Source organism: Aquarana catesbeiana, linkage group LG08, assembly GCF_042186555.1.
Source record: "Aquarana catesbeiana isolate 2022-GZ linkage group LG08, ASM4218655v1, whole genome shotgun sequence".
NCBI classification, from domain to species: domain Eukaryota; kingdom Metazoa; phylum Chordata; class Amphibia; order Anura; family Ranidae; genus Aquarana; species Aquarana catesbeiana.
Window position 1 is genome coordinate 110,417,972 of NC_133331.1, and position 19,438 is coordinate 110,437,409.

At 42.6% G+C, this 19,438-nt stretch overlaps 2 protein-coding genes across 7 annotated transcripts in view; one reads left to right on the forward strand and one right to left on the reverse strand.

Moving 5' to 3' along the window:
• Positions 1–4,621, forward strand: part of FAM13C (family with sequence similarity 13 member C) — a 229,668-nt gene extending 225,047 nt beyond the window's left edge. For all 4 annotated transcript variants that reach the window (XM_073596307.1, XM_073596310.1, XM_073596309.1 and 1 more), the window contains one exon: positions 815–4,621. In XM_073596307.1, the coding sequence (XP_073452408.1) occupies positions 815–938 (124 nt within the window). In that variant the 3' untranslated portion in view covers positions 939–4,621. The remainder of the gene's footprint in view (positions 1–814) is intronic.
• The window catches only part of PHYHIPL (phytanoyl-CoA 2-hydroxylase interacting protein like), a 224,061-nt gene continuing 209,034 nt past the window's right edge, over positions 4,412–19,438 (reverse strand). For all 3 annotated transcript variants that reach the window (XM_073596311.1, XM_073596313.1, XM_073596312.1), the window contains exon 5: positions 4,412–5,780. In XM_073596311.1, the coding sequence (XP_073452412.1) occupies positions 5,246–5,780 (535 nt within the window). In that variant the 3' untranslated portion in view covers positions 4,412–5,245. The remainder of the gene's footprint in view (positions 5,781–19,438) is intronic.

Genomic DNA, 19,438 nt, shown 5'->3' on the forward strand with positions numbered 1-19,438 from the left:
TTTTTAAAAGCACCACTTTTATGTGCAATGTGTCGTTCCCCCCCAATCCTGTATATATGTCAGCCCCCCCCCCCACAAACCTGTATATATGTCAGCCCCCCACACCTGGTATATATGTCAGCCCCACCTGTGTGTGTGTGTATATGTGTGTGTGTGTGTATGTATATATATATATATATATATATATATATATATATATATATATATATATATATATATATTATGCCAGCCCCCCCACACACACACACCTGCATATATGCCAGCCCCCACCTGTATACATGTTAGCCCCACACATACACAAATCTGTAAAACACATAAGCCTCTGGCCCCTCCCTGTACACAAACAGCTCCTCTCCCTTTCCTTCACAGCCCCTACTTGTAAAATTGATCTTCCTACTTAGTCCCAGCTCGTTTTCACACAGCTGACATGTTGCTGGCACAGAGGAGCACAGTACAGGCAGCTAACACGAGGGGTGCACATAGTAGCCAGGGGTGGTAATAAAGAGCTCAATGACAGAGAGAGCAGCAAAAGCTGCAAGAGCTTTCTATAGTGCACAACACGGCTCCCCTTCACCCATCCTGCCTTCTTCTGGCCCGGGCGGGCATTGGGGCCCTTACAGTTGTATCAGCTGTACCCCCCCTGATGGTGGCCCTGCCCAGATACCCATCCCATTATTTTAGACCTGCCCTGACAAGTTGCTGCTTATTAACAGCACTAGAAGAGGCTGCAGCTCTGCAACCTTTACCAGTTGAGTGTATTACAGATTGTAAAATGTGCATTGTAGTCTCATCATCACCCTATATTATGTTTTAGGAGCGCACAGAAAGAAGACAGAATACCAATGGCTGAAGAGTACTGTGAATACAAACAGATAAAAGCGAAACTTCGGCTACTGGAAGTCCTGATCAGTAAGCAAGATGTATCTAAAACAATTTAGAATCTGTGAGCACACCACAAGCGGTATTCTGAGGACTAAACTTTGCTGTATTTCTGCACATGTATGACACTGAAATGCTGATGCACTTTAATAGTTATACACTACCTGGTAGGGATAACAGTAGCAAGGAATTGAAAAGGGATAATTCCAGATCTGTCCACAAGACAAAATTCTCCTAGTAGTTGGAGGCAAAAAAAGCCAAGGAGGAAAGATCAGTGATGTTTTGCAAACCAAGGCAACCAGTCAGCCATTGTAAGGTTGAATGTCATGACAGGATGACTGGTAGCTATGCATCATTAATATTTCTTTGCTGCATCATGTTAATAAAAGAAATCCCAGTTGTATTTATTCAGTAAGGCACAATCCAGTAACCCATAACAGCCACATCAACAAAAGATTAATTCTTTGACCACTCTAAATTTTAATTCAGGTGGTTGTTTTGGGTATGTGCACTTTGCATGCTATCATTGCACTGCTTTACTGAACAAGTCTGAATGAGAATGTCTTTTAGGAAGGTAAAGGTACTTGGCATTATTCCTTTACAATCTCCAAAATAATCTGCTAAAGGGCATTATGGTTGTAATCCATCAGAAGTTATTTAATGGGATTGACTTAATAAGGCTTTTATCACTTATGTTTGTGTAATTTAATTTTGCCAATTTACTAGCATTTTAAAGAATACAATTTAAAATTTCATCCAACTCTGTAACATTTACAGTGGGATTTGTGTATAATAATGAGTGGACCAGAAAATGCATTGCCTGTAGAAAAATGGTAATTGGTATCCTATTGATTGGCATGGGCAATGCCTCCATTTTCCTCCAGCATTTATACATGAATCTTTGTTTCTCTAATGTGCTTCATTGTTAGAAGTGCCTTTGATATGTTGCAGATGTTACCCTCAGTTGATGTACATGAATAGAATATTCTAGATTTGAGAACGTGATCTGTTTATGCGCAGACTGTATGTGTGTGTATATATAGTCTCTGGTCATATTTTTAATATTGAGGTGTGGTTTTTTTTCCCCCCACTCTTTGTGCTAGTTTTGGTAAGAAAACCACACTTTGTCTTCTACAACCAAAGGCCAATGATGTAAGCAACAAGACTGCACTTTCTGAAAATGGTATTATTTAACCTATTACTGGAGAGGTGGCTTTAATTCTTCCTGAATGGAACATAAGTATCTTTGTGTTCACATTGGAAAATTAATTGGCTCTATCTCTAGTGTTTCATATCTAGTTTTGTGAAATATATTGTAAGAGCAAAAGTATTTTTTAAAATATTTATTTTCTTGAACATCTTTGTAAAATTAAAGCAGCATTGCATATAAGAAAATATGTAGTTAAAGGGCCATTTTAATTCTAAAATATTTAACAATATTCACTGAATTCGGTTCTAGCATACTTATTGCCTGCAGTGGACCTTTTTGTTGGCTATGAAGCAGCTAGGTGTTTTTCTATTTACTTTTTAATTTGAATGTTTTGTATACCATAATAGTTATTAGTGTATCAATAGGCTTGTACTTCCATCCCTTTTCACAAAATGTAGTTTTCAATGTGCTATTTTGAGCATTTTGCATACTATATGCAATGTGTAGCCTGGCACTGTAAAGGTAAACATACCATTATTTTAGTAATTGGGGGTCAAACATTTTGATAACCTATGTTGCGCTATAATGCATTGCAAACGCTTTATGTATTAGGCGGATATTTGTTATAATTGTGAATCATTCCGCCCCCAACAAGTAGGTTTGTTTTTAGTAGAGGCTGTAAAGTTAAATCAAATTTTCAATGTCACTTGGGGACACCAGTGATGAGATCTCTGCATTTAAGTTCCTACGTCTGCACACCCATCATGACTATAGCAAAGGGGGTATAACACCCCTTGCATTTTTTTTTACGGTGTTACAGGAGCAGTGGAAGTACCCCTTTTGTAGCAGGTAGTGAGAAACCCAAAGCTAGACCACAAAAGAGCCTGGAACTGTGCCACAAAAAGACGTGATAAGCCAGCCAGAGGCCACCTACAGTTCAATAAGGAATTTACAGAAGCCTGAGCCATTAAATCAGCTGTGCTGATAAGAAATTTTTTTTAAAGCTGAGACCTCACTCAAACTCATGCACCTTTTGGTTTGATTATCTGTTATTTTATACTGCAACTCCATTCAAATGAAATATAAGCCTTATTCTTCTTTATTGAGACTAATGAAAGAAGTTAACAAAATGACCTCTTTAACCAGCCTCCTGCTGAGAAAGTGAGAGGTGAGTCTGTCTTCCCTCTATTACCTAACACTCAGAATGGCTCAATGTATGGGTTTGATAACTACATAGAGATTCTTTTTTTTTTTTATTTTGTGCTTATCTCTATTGAAATTTGTTTACTTTCATGACTGCTGACCAGTGCATGTTTAAAAGCAAAGATACAGGTCCATAGTAGGTCCTATGTATCTCCATTACTTTACATCAGATGAGTAGTGAAGATAAAAAATATTTTCCGGAAATAGCACTTAATGTTTAAAATCCAAGATTATGGATGGAATAAACACAATTGACTAAACGAAAAGGAAAACTCAGTTGTGGCATCTGCATAAGCAATATGATTTGTATAAAGATTTGACTATCTTCTTCTCTTATGTTGCTAGACTCACTTAAATATTCTGAATGTTTCCTACAGAGACAGAATTGCTATGCCATCTGAGGTATTAATGTCTTAGCTGTGGTTTCTGTGACCACTTACTGATAAGAATTCTGTAGGCTGAGCTCCATTAACAGATTGTTCATTACAACAGACACAATGTAGCACTAAATTACAGGGCACACCCAGAGCATATGCTAACCTGGCAGACAAGATGGTCAAATCCTATTTGTAAAGCTGCTTGCCTTGCAATAACAGATTTGGAAAAAAACATGGTGTTGTGTGCTAGGACTGAATAACAAGAAGGCCCCTGTGAAAATTTTTCTGAAATATATATATATATATATATATATAAATAAATTGGTATGTTTTGATAGCATTTATATTATATTTTTTTTCTTTGTCGGAGGGCGGAAATGTTCATACTTCCAACTCCCTCAAAATAACCTATTCATGAATGTTAAATATGCAAAGCTGCCTTTAATACTGGGTTTTCATGTTTTTATTATCAAAGTTAGAAGTCTTATTCCTCAATACAGTAAGCTGTGTGGACTTTGATGTATGCTGCTAATTTCCTTTTTCTACTCGTGTCACTCACAGGCACTCACACAGAGAAAACCACTTAGACCGTTTTTGCTGTTGTGCTAAGCACTTGTCCTTTTTCTAAATATTCCTACTGATCAAAATATACTTTTTATTTCTCTTGTATCCAGAATGCATGATTTTAAAGCAAAAATTTGCAAGTGAAATAATTTTCATGACCTTCATGTGATGGTTTTTGTTCTGTTTGTTTTTTTTGTTTTGTTTTGTTTTTTATTTTTAAACACTGTATAAACCGGAATGACTTTAGTTGTTTTTAATTAAAATCTTCGAAGCAAGAGTAACAGGAACGTATACACGATTCAATGAAGTTTACAGTCTACATCTTTGATAAGGGAAAAATGGTTTATGACATGTATACAGTTGCTAATAAAATGTGCTCTATATATTCTATATGATTTGTAAATATTTTATACAATGGTACAAATAAAATATTTTTCTATCATATTAATGATGTTGGAACACAGTATTTGTTTCCTGATAGCTAATATCGTTTAACATTTAACATATGTCGAGCCAAGTTGGAAGTGCTGATGTCTCTAGGCTTTGAGAGCTCACTCATGCTGAAAATTACAATTTTCCATGCTATTTTTTTTTTTTTAGTTCCCAATAGTTTTTGTTTAGTAACTTAACAGAACTGCTATTTAGACACCCCAATAAAAAGCCAATATTGATAAATTTAACTTGCTAAAGCAGTCTACGTAGAATTTTGTTATGTTTGGCAAAGAAATTAAAAATCTGAAAAGACGACCAAAAAAAAAAAAAAAAAAAGAAAAAATTGCAACATCTAGGTTTAACAATTGGCAGAGAACAAAATGGTTTGTAGTGGTTAAGAGCAGCATTAACTTCACAAATAATAAAAAAAAGTTTTAAAAAAGCTTTTTAAATCCTTTGCTGCGGGAGGAACTACAATGCAATGCCTTGCAGGCTTCGTCAGGCAGCGAAGGGGTTAAGGAGTTCTAGTTTCAGTGTATGCTTTTGGTGACAGCTGCATTTTGCATGCTTCCGGACAAAATGTCTGGTAAGAATGACAAGGGAGGGTTAAACTGCTTTCACGGTGGGCCGAGTGGGGCTTTTAACGTCCAACACTGATGTTGCAGGTCTTGCAGCTGGGATCTTTTTTTGCATCGGCAGTAGACAAGCTCATGAGCTGGTGGCCAATTATTTCTGCCACTGAACCCCAAGAAAGATCCACAGGGTCAGTGTAAATGACTTCCAAGATTACGTCTTGGGCATGGTGAAATACCAGACTGCCGTCCTCTTCAGTGCAGGTCAGAAATTTGTTGTCATTCAGGCTGAGCTGAGGAAGGCGCTGCTTGCAAAACTCATCTCCTGGTGAGCCCACTGGGGCAATAACCACAATAACATAGTGATAAGCTGTGTACATACAGTATAAGTCCCCAAAGTACAAGTTGGTGTTTGGGTTGAAGAGTTTTTCAGCAGGTATCACGACTCTGTATCTCCCATATGGGGAATCTTGTGGAGGCTTCCCAGTGTTGAACTCAGTGTTGCAGCTGAAGAAGATTCCTTCCAGTTTGGCACTGATTGGGGAACCATGACTGCCACTGTTGTCTTTTGGTGAGGGCTGCATGACATTGCCGTGATGCTGCCTAAAATGAAAAATCATGTACATGCCGTTAAACATGACCTTTTTATCATTAGAATAATTTGCAAATGATAAAATCTGACCACTGTTGCTCTCAGAAAGCCACAAGCTCTAGCCACCTTTTAGGCTGGGTTCACACTTAAGGATGTGGCTCACAGCAGGGTTCTGGTGCATCCCTGTTCTCCGTTTCTAGGACAAATTGGGCCCGAATTTTTGGCTGAATTCGGAGCCAAAGACGCACAGTACCCCTGTGCAATCCGTTCTGCAGCTGCCCCAGAGGTGTGTTAGCCGGCTCCATTGCCATGCAAATTGGATGCAAGGAAACCCACATCCAATTCGTGTGAACCCAGCCTTACTCGTAGAATAAAGCCAATGTTATCTAGATAATCTGTGTGTGGTAGACTCCTAAAGTTTATTGGTTATTATACACAGCTGCGCCAGATTCTGTGTGCTCCACTTTTGGTAAATCACTATGACAACTATCAGACATCACTGCCGTTCCTTCAGCACTGTACTGCCTAATTTTGAAATTAAACTGTTGTAAAGGGTATGTTTATCACAACATTTGAAGAAGTATATCAGTGGGACAGTTTGAATACAACTTAAGCTGCTGGCCACATACACTATTAACATTCGATTTTGGCACAAATGGAGTTTCCTAAAGAAAACAAAAAACATTATTAAATTAATTTACGAGAAATATCCTTCTTAAAATTTTCATGCCACTGCAGTTGAAAACTAACATTGTTTTGGCCCCACTAACAACTAGAAACCAAACTAATGTGTCTACACTTGTAGAATTTTATTTTAGGGACTAGCCTTTCAGGAAAGCTGGGCATAAGTTTATATTAGATGTATTAAAACAGACCCTCACAAATATTTAATAACTGTTTTTTGTTTTTTATAAACACTCGGGAGCATCTCTATACTACCAATAGCAGTATGGCATAGCCTTCCAACTCTCAGGCAACAACAGCAAAGGGGAGAGATTTGATAGCTTTGGAAGAGTTTGTACACCCTCACTGAGATCACTCAACCATAGCAGTCCCTAACACAGTTGTGCAAAAGTAAAAATACATAGGAGGCAGTACAAACTTAAGGCTCACCTTAACCTTTCCACATGTTGATTTCAATGTAGAGCTGTAAAGGTAGGTATTGTTTTTTGTTCCCATTTCACCTCCTTGCCTCCTCTCAGCTAGACTCACTCCTTGTAATATTACACTGCTTATGCCACCCCCTTACAGCTGGCATGTGCTAATAGGATATGGTGAATGACAGCTTTTCCTGTTGCACCCTCACTCATTGGCACAAACATATTTAAATGTAAAACTTAAAGCAAGGCTATCTTAATTGTACAGTACAAGACAGAATATTTATATACCTTTTGTTATAGACTGCTACCTTCAAATGATTGGACACTGGCAAAGCTTTTGTTAAAAACGCCCCAGGTGGCCTACTATAACCCTACTACACTCCAAGTCATCAGTTTTTTTGCTAGTGTCCTAAGGTGGACCTCTTCTCCCTATTGGAGAAATCACTCTTAGCTTAAGACCGACCCCGTATGTAACCCCCCCACTGCTAATCTCAAGAAAAATCACTTCCAGAAAGATCTATAATATCTAGAAATCAGTCTTTGCCTAGAATGAACACAGGCACTTTACGCCCAGAAAATACATTGTGGTTAATTTACTAAAGGCAAATCCACTGTGCACTTGGAAGTGCAGTTGCTGTAGATCTGAGGGGAAAGCTCTGCTGATGTCTGTCATATAATCGTGCAAGTAAAAATGCTGTTTTTTGTGTTTATCTTCCTTGCATGTCCCCCTCAGATCTACAGCATTTCCACTGTGCACTACAAGTGCCTCCAGTTAGGCTCTGACCAGAACTTTAGGCACTCTGAAAGAACAGGTTTCAGCCTTGTCCATTCTTTTCTAAAAACTCCTGATCTTGCACTCACTTGTGAAGACCTTTATCCTACGTTGATCTTGGATCAGTACCCTCTTGCAGGTACGCTGTGGTTCCTTGGGACCTCAATATGCTTCCCTTTGCCCTGCAGCAACCACCCTTTGAACCCATCAGAGAAATCCCCTTGAGATAGTACACAAAGTAGACTTCTTGGTTACCATCACATCTCTCTATGATGTGTCTCTGAGCTAGCGGCCCTCCGCTGGAAGGTGCCACTCTTCAGTCTTAACAAGGTAGTCTTATGCCCAAGGCCATCATTCCTCCTGTAGTAAAACATATAGTCATACTATCCTTATGCCCTTCTCATCCAAAGGAAATCTTTTTTCATTGCCTGGTTGTAGTCGGAGCCATTATGGTCTACCTCGAAACTGCAGCTTTGATCAGACATATGGACTCCATAGTCCACCCTGCCACAAAATCTACCATCACTAGATGGCTAAGACAACTCCTCTTAAGAGCATACACTTAAAAAGAAAAAGCTCTCCCAATGTTCTCACTCCACCAGGTTGGTGTGAGTCTCCTGGGTATTTGGACATCAAGCCTCTGGCTGTCCAGCCTTACAAAGCTGGGCAACAATCTTTGGTGGATGCAGCTTTCGCTCACAAGATTTTTGCAGCAAGACTCTGAAGTTGAATATCTGATGTTGGGTCTTTTGATACCTGTTGGTACAGTTCTGTTTGGCTAGTTGTTGCCCACCCTTCTCATTCAATGCTTGGGGACATTCCCTGTTCTGTGAATATTCTGCCTGTACTGTATGATTAGGATAAATAGAATTTATACTTACCAGTCAATTCCATATCTTGGAGTACAGGACATGAGCCCCCCCTTGCTTATAAGCCTATATTACTCTGCATTAGTTGCAACAAAAAAGAGGAAATGGGATAGGGTTATAGAGAGACACCCAGGAAGCATGTCCAATCACCTGAAGGTATCATCATATAACCCAGGATCTATGAATCGTCTGTCTGTGCCCTGTACTGTACTCCAAGATATGGAATTTACAGGTAAGTCAATCTTTTTTTTTTCTTCTTACTTGTAAAATCTGTTTCTTGAAGTATGTCACAAAACGCAGGCTGCAGATTTAGTCACCAATGTCAACGTGTTAAAGACAGTCCAGCTTAACCCCTCCCACTAAACCTTCAGTTTTATAGCAAGCAAAACAACAGTGGACCAAAAAGTGTACTCCGAAAACAGAAATTTACAGGCAAGACAAAAATCCTTTTTTCTTCAATGTAAATTTCAGGACACAGGCTGTTAATTTAGTCACCAATGGGATGTTCCAAAGAAGTCCAACTGTGTGTGGTGGGCAACACAGCAAACAAATCCCAACAGGTTGCATATTTGAGGAACTATAGCTTAATACTGAAAAGCCCCAGTGGTATTAAAGCTTCTAGTGGAGTGCACTTGACTGGAAAGAGGGGGGGCCTTGCCCCTGAGATCATATGCCTGAATAAGGAGTTGCCAAATCCACCTAGGAACAGGGGATTGAGAAGCCAGATGATCCTTGCAGGGTCCTTCAGGAATGACAGTGTCAAAAGGTTGTAGCCAAGTGGTAAAATGTGAATAGCATGCACCACATCCAACAATAGTGAGAAACTTCCTTTGGATGCTCAGGCACAAGACACAGGCAAGGTAATCCCCTTTTCTCACAGGGAAAACTCTGCCAGGAGTCTGCTTGCTCAGCGGGGGATCTGTCCGCTGATCCCCACTGAGCAAGTGGATGGCTGGTCTGTGTCTGCTCATGCAGAGCTGACACAGCCTGCTCTCTTCTGAGGGCGGTCGAATGTAAATGGTCCGCATGTCCGTTTACACCTGACTGCCATCCAATCCGCTATACAGCAGGGGAAGGGATCCCCATCTGTCTGTTTTTAGCGGATTGTTTGGATTTAGGCGGATGTAAAAGGACACATGCTGCTGCCATAAAGGAGAATGGAGGGTCTGAAAAATGAACAGGCAAACCGGATCGGACTGCTAGTGTGAAAGGGACCTAAGAAGTACTGGCTAAGGTGTAACACAGCAATGAGGACTTGGGCCTCAAAACATAGGTTCTTTAAAGACCAAGGACATAAACTAAGATTTGCCTCAACAAAGTGATGGCAACGAGAAAGGCAACCTTAGGACTAAGCATGGGCAGAGAAATGTCCCTAACGTAATCAAAGGGTGCTCTTTGAGCGGCAGAACCAGAAAGAACCCATGGTATCAACTGGGAATGTATAGGAGGAACATTGGGAGTGACACCCCGTACAAAGGCCCTTGCTAAAGAGGAACTGCAGTCTGCTCACATACTTTGTAATAAAAACATCTTTGCCATTCAGAAGTTTCCCTCCAACCACTTTGCATATTATTTTATATATACTGTGATTCTGTACTTGCCAAATATGCTGCAGAAATCTCTCTCCACTGAGTCTGGCTGCATCCATTTTAACTGTGGACAGCTGAAGCTGCTGTCTGTTCACTTCCTGGATTTAACAGAGGCACACCTCCAGCTCTGCAGCTCTGATTGGCCCTCTTATGACTCATCCTCTCTACCTTCCTGGCAAACTCTCACAAGAGTCTTTACACCTAGAGAAGTACACCTGCCGTCTCCTAGTACCTGGGCTTCAACAGCCAATCCTTTACAGCAGGTGACAGAAACTGGCTGGAACAGAAGGTCTGGATGATCCAGGTGGGCCCACGGAAAGTATGCTAGGAGTCTGAATCTTGGAGCACCACACGTTTACCTTTCCCACCAATTCAGTTTAATGAGGATCATTGTAATGCTCTCCACTTCAATCATCTTGAGGAAGTGAAGAAATAGCCTCCAAGGGGGAAAGGCATAGATCAAGTTAAGCTGATGTCACAGAGTCACCAGAGCCTCTAATGTGAAGGCCAGAAGATACCATAGCCTTTTTAGTCAGAGGTTTTATTTTATTTTGTGGCAGAAGAGAACTCTTGCTTTCTGTGACTTTCTTGCTATAAGAATCCAAGGGCTCACCAAACAGGTGTTCCCTCTCAAAGGCTAACTTCTCTAGGTTCTTTTTAAAGGGGAACTCTGCAAACCAACACTTGTCATACCAAGGTGAGCAAAGTAAGATCTCCAGGTGATATTACAGACCAGCCATGTATCTAGCTTGTGGGGTCCTGGTATGGTCTCCCAAGGCACTGCTTCAGAGTCAACCAATATGGAGAGCTGTTGAGAGGTGCGGCGAAGGCAATGTAGCAGCCAGGAGACTTGCTAGAAGAAATTTAATGAAAAAAAAGGAACACACTTCTTTCTGAAGGAGAGGAGTCGTCACCCAAGGACACTAGCAAAAAAAAAAAAAAGCAAAGGCATGGTAGGAGTGAGAGGGGGTTGATGTGGACTGTCCTTACATCTTTGATTTGCCAGTATTTGATCACCTATTGGTGAGTGAATTATCAGCCTGTATCCTTTTGATGTATGATCAAGAAATTCATTTCTGCTTTTCTGATTGGCTCACAGATTTTCTCAGAAGTCGGCTCTGATATACAGCACAAGTAAAATCTCATTCAGGAATTAGTCTGGAATAGACATGGCCAAACAAACTGTAGTTTCTTCAGAAAAAGATAGGAATCTGCAACAAAATTTGTTAAAAATTCTTAAAATCAATTTTTTTTTCTCAACAAAAACTGAAAATTTACTATCAAATACTGTGATTTTCCTTTCCTGGTGGACTCCATGGCAGCATACGTTTGGGTGCCCTTGCTCCTACCCCATAGGACCCCACTCTCATAATAACTAACTAGCCTACTCATGACTCTGGGAGAGAACTGCTGCTGTGCTGGAGTCCATCAGGAAAGGAAAATTACGGCAAGTATTTGTTAGTAAATTTTCAGTTTTCCTGACAGATTTCCATGGCAGCATACGTTTGGGAACTAACTAGCCCCCCCAAGAAACAAGGGTGGGATGTAGGAAAAGTAGGGTTTCAATAATAGCCAACAGAAACCCTATGGATAGATATTAACAGCATAATGAAGTTGGCTACACCCCACAATGAGCCAGAACAGCTTTAATGGAAGACATGTCATCCTCCTACAACTATTCCTGTTTCCGTAGAAACCAAGCCCTAAGCTTTATAAGCCTAATGGCTAGCTGGAATGACTCCTCCAGCAAAAATTCTGGATGACATCTCCGCCTCTGCTAATTCTGCTAGAGAGAGTGACAAATATGTCCTAAAACTGAGCAAAGCTGTAGCTTGACAGCATGCTCTAAGTATCCCAATACCCATGGCATGGAACCAGTTATTCTTGGTGGGTCCTGCATATGGGAGGAACAAATGCTTTGTTCTCATAGAATGCTGAAGCCACCTCAGATTGCCACCCAGTATGGATGTAAACACTACCAGTACTGGGCAAAAAAAAACAAGGATCCCTCTCGGCACGAGGCCCAGATCCCGGCAAACCTCCTGATTGAGGAAAAAGAACCCACAGAAAGGCTGCCTTCATGACACTTTACTCAAAACTGGACTGATAGAGATTCCATCTGGAGCAGCAAGCTGTCAAGGGGCCTTAAAGGCCCTGATTCTGGCCAAGCTTCCTGCGGATGATGTAGCCCTAGAGATTGACATCATGGCTCAATCCTTACTCCAACTGGACTGGAGGGGATGCCACCGGAAGCTGTAAGTCACCAAAGGATCCTTCCCAGCCTAAAGCTTTGATCTTGGCAAACTTCCTGGCTGAAGAGAGAGCCCTTAGAGTGCATGACTTCATAGCTTAGTCTCTATCCATGCTGGACTGCAAAAAGATCTCATCTGGAGCCGGCAAGGAAGTTCAGAGCAAGTAGTAAACCCCACCTAGAGAGTCTTGGCTCTCCTTCGAGTCTCAGATGCAGCCCCCGCCCATCAAAGCATTAGATGAATAGGGGATAGTCTACCCATGAGACATTGAACATGACAGGGACTGCAGAGATCTGCCCTCTAAGAGAACATTAGGATCAGTTGAAATCCAGAATGCACCTGGCCAGAGGACTGAAGCAAAGAAAACAAAGCAGTCCAAACTGAACAAGCTCTATTCAAATCCTTTTGTAGGATTTATAGAAATTAGCTTAGATAAACAACAGCCAAGCCTGATCAGTCTCTTCCTGCCAGGATGAGAAACTGGAAGAGATGAACCAGGGTGGAATATTGCTCTCTACGACAGAAGATCTCATCCGGAGAAGAAAGGACTTCAATCCGATACCCCGATATCAAAGGCAGGAACCAAGGCCTGTTTGGCCAATAGTGAATTACTGCAAAAATTGCTATGGTCTTAAGCAACAGACCCCCCCCAAAAAAATCTGTATATGGATCAAACTGGAAGCATATGGCTTGAGACTTTTCCTGATCTGACACAGCATCCACACCCAGGGCTTGGCCCAGGCCCAGGCCCAGGCCCCTAGGGGAAAGCTTTCCAGCTTGTAACAGTAAGGGGATGCTACCAGATCTAACTCTGAAATCTTGTTCAGAGATAAAATCCACTTAGAGGGACTTGGATGTAGGAACCATTTATTGCCCAACTGGGTCACAGAATATGGATTCTTCCCAGAAATTCTATGTAGACTAAAGAGAGATAAGGAAGATTTCTACTCCACCCAGATCTGTTATCTCTACCTCTTCTCAGTGGATTGACCCTGCAGGTTCTGACCTGCCCCCTGATGTAGGACACTGCTGTGATGTTGTTCAGCCTCACTGGAGACTAAGAAGCCTGCTGTTAGGTGACAAAAGGTGAAGGGAGTATGAAAGAGCTGGCCAGAAAACCAGAATCTTCAATCCAACTTCCCAACCGGGGAGTTCTACTGGCAAAACAACTTCCCGTCAGGGCAGTTCCACTGGCAATAACGCAGCAGCACAGAAGATTTTGTGCCAGCACCCAAGGCTTTATCTGCCTGTTTGCGAGACATGAATCACTGGGCTTTTTGCATGGTCAACGTTGAGAAAAAAAACCTTTCAGGACACTGGAGGCCATTTCCATTGAGCACACCCCGATATGAGGATGGGAGAGACCATGGTCCTGATCAACAGGTATTGAGATGCTGACAGGTGAAGAGAGGAAAAGCCAGAATTACCCAGCATCCTACCACCAGTATGCTCTAGTGGCAAAAACTATGCATCCTGAACCATGATGGATTAAGCTCTCAGATACACAAGGATTTGCGTAAGATTCACATGACCCTTTTTGAAAGACTGGCCAGCCAATCTATTGTAGTGTTCTGAGAACTGCCTCTGTATACTTGACAGGAATCCCTGTCTAGCGGAGGAGTGAATCGAGAACCCAACCAGCAGACATATATGCTGCATGAGGACTTAATCCATTTAGAAACAGAGGTATGTCAGAAGACAGCTCTGGAAGTTGGAAATAGGCATCCCTCTTAGCAACAATAGTACTCCTCTTAAAATCACATCTGCTGGTATTGGAATTGCTGTCCCTAGAGATGATAAGAACCACGTTGGCTAGCAAAACTTACTTATTGTTGCTGGAGCAAAGGATTCCTCCTGGCACAGTCAGAGGCTTGAAGGTGACTGATTGACCCACATGGCCTGAAGTGCTTGACCTGTGGGTCCAACCATCCAAGACCAAAGCTGTATCTTCCCATCAGAAGAGCAACTAGGTACCCATAATATACGTACGGATGGCACAAATATGGAAAAGGCCAGTAAGCAACCTCTCCCCCAGAAGTGGAGCTCTTTGCTGACTACGTAATTGAGGACTCTCTCTCTTCAATTGTTCTTGGACTCTGACACTGTAAAAGAGTAAGCCCTAAGGGGTTGACCACTGCTAAAGGAATACTACCACTGCCAGAACTCTTACATCAGAGCACCACTACACTACGCTAAAACAAACAGATATCTGTTCAGGACAGAAAGCAACTGCACCAAACTTTGATGAAAATGCTGCAATGCACATCAGAGCATAGTCCTCTTTATATGTTTTCATTTTTGTTATTATTTATTTATTTTTCCTTTTGTAACATAAAAGAGGAGTTACTCCCTAGCAGCCTGCATAGCGTCTGGTCCCTTCTGCTGACCTCAAGCCAAACATACTCACATATCCTGGCATCCGCAGGGCGACCTGGATCCCAGAGGTAGGCACACCATTGTGCTGGGCACACTTTAGAGGTCACGCCCTGTTAGCAGGGCATCTGACCTGGTGCAACTGCTCGCCATTGGCAGAGCTTCTGTTATTACAGTTGTTAATCTTCTGCGCATGTGTGCCATTCACCACCCTGCTGTTAGCTGGGCATTCAGTGACTACAGGAGCAATCTTAGAACTTCTAGACACCATAGGATGCTCTTTATATCCACACGGCTGTCCCGCCTGTGACCCGGTCGCCACGTCTTCCGAAAAGGTAGGAAACTTAATACAAAATGGTCCTATTAGTGAGAAGGACAAAAAAAAGAAACTCGGCCTCTGGCCCAGCATGAAAATTTATGGGAGTGGGGTCCTATGGGGTAGGAGTGAGGGTGGGAGTGGGGTCCTATGGGGTAGGAGTGAGGGTGGGGATACCCAAACGTATGCTACCATGGAAGTTTGTCAGGAAAGTGGGTTTACACTTTAACCAGTAGCCGCCCAGCCGCCGTCATTATACTCAACAGGTCGGATCTCCTGGGCAAATCTCCATAGGTATGCGTTGGGCGTGCACATGGCAATCGGATTTGCTTCAGAACCAATCAGTCTCCAGGCCCAGGCCAATGATTTCTGGCCTGGACCTGGTGATCGGTTCTAGCGAATGAGAGACTGCCCTTTGCCTGTAAGTGTAAACACAGGCAGAGGAGATGATGTCATCTCCCCTCGTGGAACTCTTTTCCATTCCAGAGAGAGGACATCTAACCGTGAGTTGCACAACACTACACTAACACCAGTACACTTGTCACCCCCCGCTGCGATTGTTCCCCCCAGTTAACCCCTTCACTCCCTGTCACAGTGTCACCAAGTGCAGTTTTCACTGATCACTGCATTGGTGTCATTTGTGACTAATAAGTGTTAGGGCAGTTAGTAGTAGGCCCTGGTAGGTCTAGGGTACCCCACTAATAAAGGTTTAACCCCTTGATCGCCCCCCCCCCAGTTAACCTTTTCACCCCCTGTCACCAGTGTCACTAATACAGTGTATAGATCTATATTCTGATCGCTGTATTAGTGTCACAGGTTAGCCAGTTAGTTTCACCGTCAGTCTTTTATAGTATCAGGGTACCCCCATATATTACCGAATAAAGGTTTTAACCCCTTGATCACCCCCAGTTAACCCTTTCCCCCCGTCACCAGTGATCACCATATTAGTGTCACGGGTGATGCTGGTTAGTTAGTTAGTTAGTTATTTTTTTTATAGCGTTAGGACACCCGCCATATATTACCTAATAAAAGGTTTAACCCCCTGATCACCCGGTGGGTGACATCAGTTTTTAGCGCCAGGGTCTGCGTCACCCCAGGCAGCATCAGATTAGTTCCAGTAGCGCTAACACCCACGTACGCACTATACACCTCCCTTAGTAGTATAGTATCTGAACGGATCCATATCTTTGATCAGAACTATATTAGCGTCCCCATTAGTTTAGGGTTCCCAAAAACTCAGCGTTAGCGGGATCAGCCCAGATACCTGCTAGCACCTGCGTTTAGCCCCTCTGCCCATCCCAGCCCACCCAAGTGCAGTATCAATCGATCACTGTCAATTACAAAACACTAAAAAACATAACTGCAGCGTTCGCAGAGTCAGGCCTGATCCCTGCGAACGCTAACAGTTTTTTTGGTAACGTTTGAAGCAGTCACTGACAATCAGGTGCTGTCATGAACTGGTGTGACCAGAACTTTGTGGACTGCAACAGAGTGAACCAAACATGTGTAAAGTGAAAAGTTATATATTTTATTATAAGAAAAGTAAATAAACAAAAGTAAGCACACCTCCAATTAGATAAACAGCAATTAACCAGCAACCAACCACAGTGGCACACACAAGTAACTGCCTAAACCAAAAGTATATACAGGAGTAAGATGTAATCGTAAACAAGCCAGGGTCATACACGGGAGATCAAGCAGATTGGGCTAGTAACAAGACACGGCCGGGAAAGGTTAATAGGAGACAGGGGGAACAGGCGGAAGGGATCAGGCTGCAGGGCAGGGGTTCAGGAACGGATAAAGGGTCAAAGGTTAACAGGAACACAGGATACAGAATCAGGATACAGGATAACTGGTTAGCGAACACTGGTCAGGGCTCAGGGAACAATACCAAGCCAAATGTGTGCAGCATCTGCCAGGTATAAATACACACCTCCTGCAATCGGTCTCAGGTGACGTCTGATTGCAGGAGATGATGTCGGCTCCAGACTGCCGGGAGACACCTGCTGGTGGACACCGGTACTGCGGCCCATAGATCTGACGGTGCCACTAGCAGGTGAAGCCATTCCTGACAGGTGCTCTTTTTTGCCTGTGAGTCTCACTAGTTGTACCAGTAAATTTAGAGGCCACAATGTCCAATTGAAGGTACACTATTGAAGAGGCCTACACATTTCTGAGCATGACAGGTGAGAGTGAAGAGGAAGCTACCCATCTGGTAGATTCAGGCTCAGAATTTGATTCTGTAGACAGCAGTGGCACCCTGACAGATAGCTCTGACGACGAAGTAGTGGTCCCTGCCAAGGTCAGGCGTACCCAACCCCGTTCTTCTGTTGAGGTGCAAGAACCACAGGACTCTCGTATGGAGCAGAGAGCTAGTACTAGTGCCGCTCATCCTTCTGGTGAACTGCAAGCACCAGCGGCCTAGTACACCCTGGTCGTAGTCAAACCAGCACTGCAGTATCACATGGTGACGTGGCGAGTCCCATAAGTGTGGTTTAAGCTGGTGCAGTGACTAGCACAAGTAGTGTCCCGCAGCCACCAAGAAGCCAAACAGGCCAGTCGAGCCCATAGTGCCCTTTCTGCTGCATTTGCCAATCCTAATTAGGAGCCCACCACTTCTGCAGCACCCATACTTCCCCCATTCACTGGCCAACCCGGAATTCAAGTGGAAACAGTTGATTTTACTTCACTTGATTTTTATTCACTGTTTTTCATGGAAGCTCTCTATAGAGCTATTGTGGACCAAAGCAATTTGTATGCTGGTCAATTAATCGCCACTAATCCCCAGTTGACCCTTGCCAGAGATTGGAAACCTATTACGGTTTCCAAATGTAAAACCTTCCTGGGCCTATCCCTCCTCATGGGCATAACTAAAAAGAGTGAGTTGCGGTCATATTGGTCCACTGACCCAATTCACCATAGGCCCATGTTCTCTGCATCCAAGACCAGGGCTAGATATGAGCAGATCTTGTGATTTATGCACTTCAAAAACAATGAACTCTGTCGTCCTCTGGGTGACCCTGGATTTGATCGGCTCTACAAGATTCGGCCCCTTGTAAACCACTTCAACAGTTTGCAGCCTTGTTTACTCCCGATCAAGTTGTCTGCATTGATGGGTCCCTGATTACGTTTTCTGGCCGGTTGTCTTTCAAACAGTATCTTCCCAGCAATTGTGCCAGATATGGGGTCAAGTTCTATAAGCTCTGTGACAGGGCAACAGGCTATACATATAGTTTTATGGTTTACGAGGGAAAAGATAGTCATGTGAAGCCCGAGAACTGCCCAGACTACATAGGGTAAGAATGTGTGGGACTTGGTGTCACCCTTATTCGAAAAGGGGTACCACTTGTACTTAGACAATTATTACACAAGCATGCCACTTTTTAGTCACCTTTTTGATTGCGGAATTGGCGCATGTGGCACCGTGCAATCTAATCGCCGGGGATTACCCTAGTGGTTTGTAGATTCTTAGGCTGGTGGAGAGAGCCTGCTTGAGATGTTATAATTTACTTGCAGTGAAGCGAAGGGATTCACTGAATGTTTTTGTTCTGTCCTCTCTTAATGCAGATACGACAGTCCAAATTCCAACAACTGGTGTTGTGGAGAAACCCCTCTGTGTCCACGAATACAACCTTAATATGGGAGGGGTGGACCTCAACAGCCAGTTGATGGCACCGTACTTAACTGCCCGTAGAGCCAGACGCTGGTACAAAAAGTGTCTATACCTATTTCAATTGGCTCTGCTGAATGCTTATGTTCTATACAAGGCATCAGGATGAACTGGATCCTTCCTTAAATTCCAGGAAGAGGTCATCACAGCCCTTCTGTTTCCAGACAGTGCTGTGCCCCAACTTCCCAATGCAAATGCAGCAAGCCGGCTGCATGAGAGACATTTTCCGTATGTCCTCCGTGGTACCCCTACCCAACGAACCCCCAAAGAAGATGTTGTGTCTTTAGGAAATGCGGATACAGGCGTGACGCCTGCTTTTATTGTCCCTCCTGTCCTGACCAACCTGCTCTCTGCATCGATGAATGTTTCCAACGCTACCACACACTAGTGGAGTATTAGCGTAGGGTACAGCACTGCACAGTCATAGGACACAATATCACAGGGTCTCCAAAGATGCCATCGCATTTTGAGAGACCCAAACCTGGAACCGTTACAGTTAGAAAAAAATAAGTAAAAAATATATATAAAATTAAAAAGCCAAAAATAGTTGTTTTTCTTGTTCTTCTCTCACTATTCTCTCTCTATTGTTCTGCTCTGTTTTACTGTATTGTATGCTTAACTGCAATGTTTTATTGTTACTATGTTTTATCATGTTTGCTTTGCAGGTATGTAATTCTTTCACACTTTACTGTTTACTGTGTTTTATTGTTAATCATTATTTTCTTTGT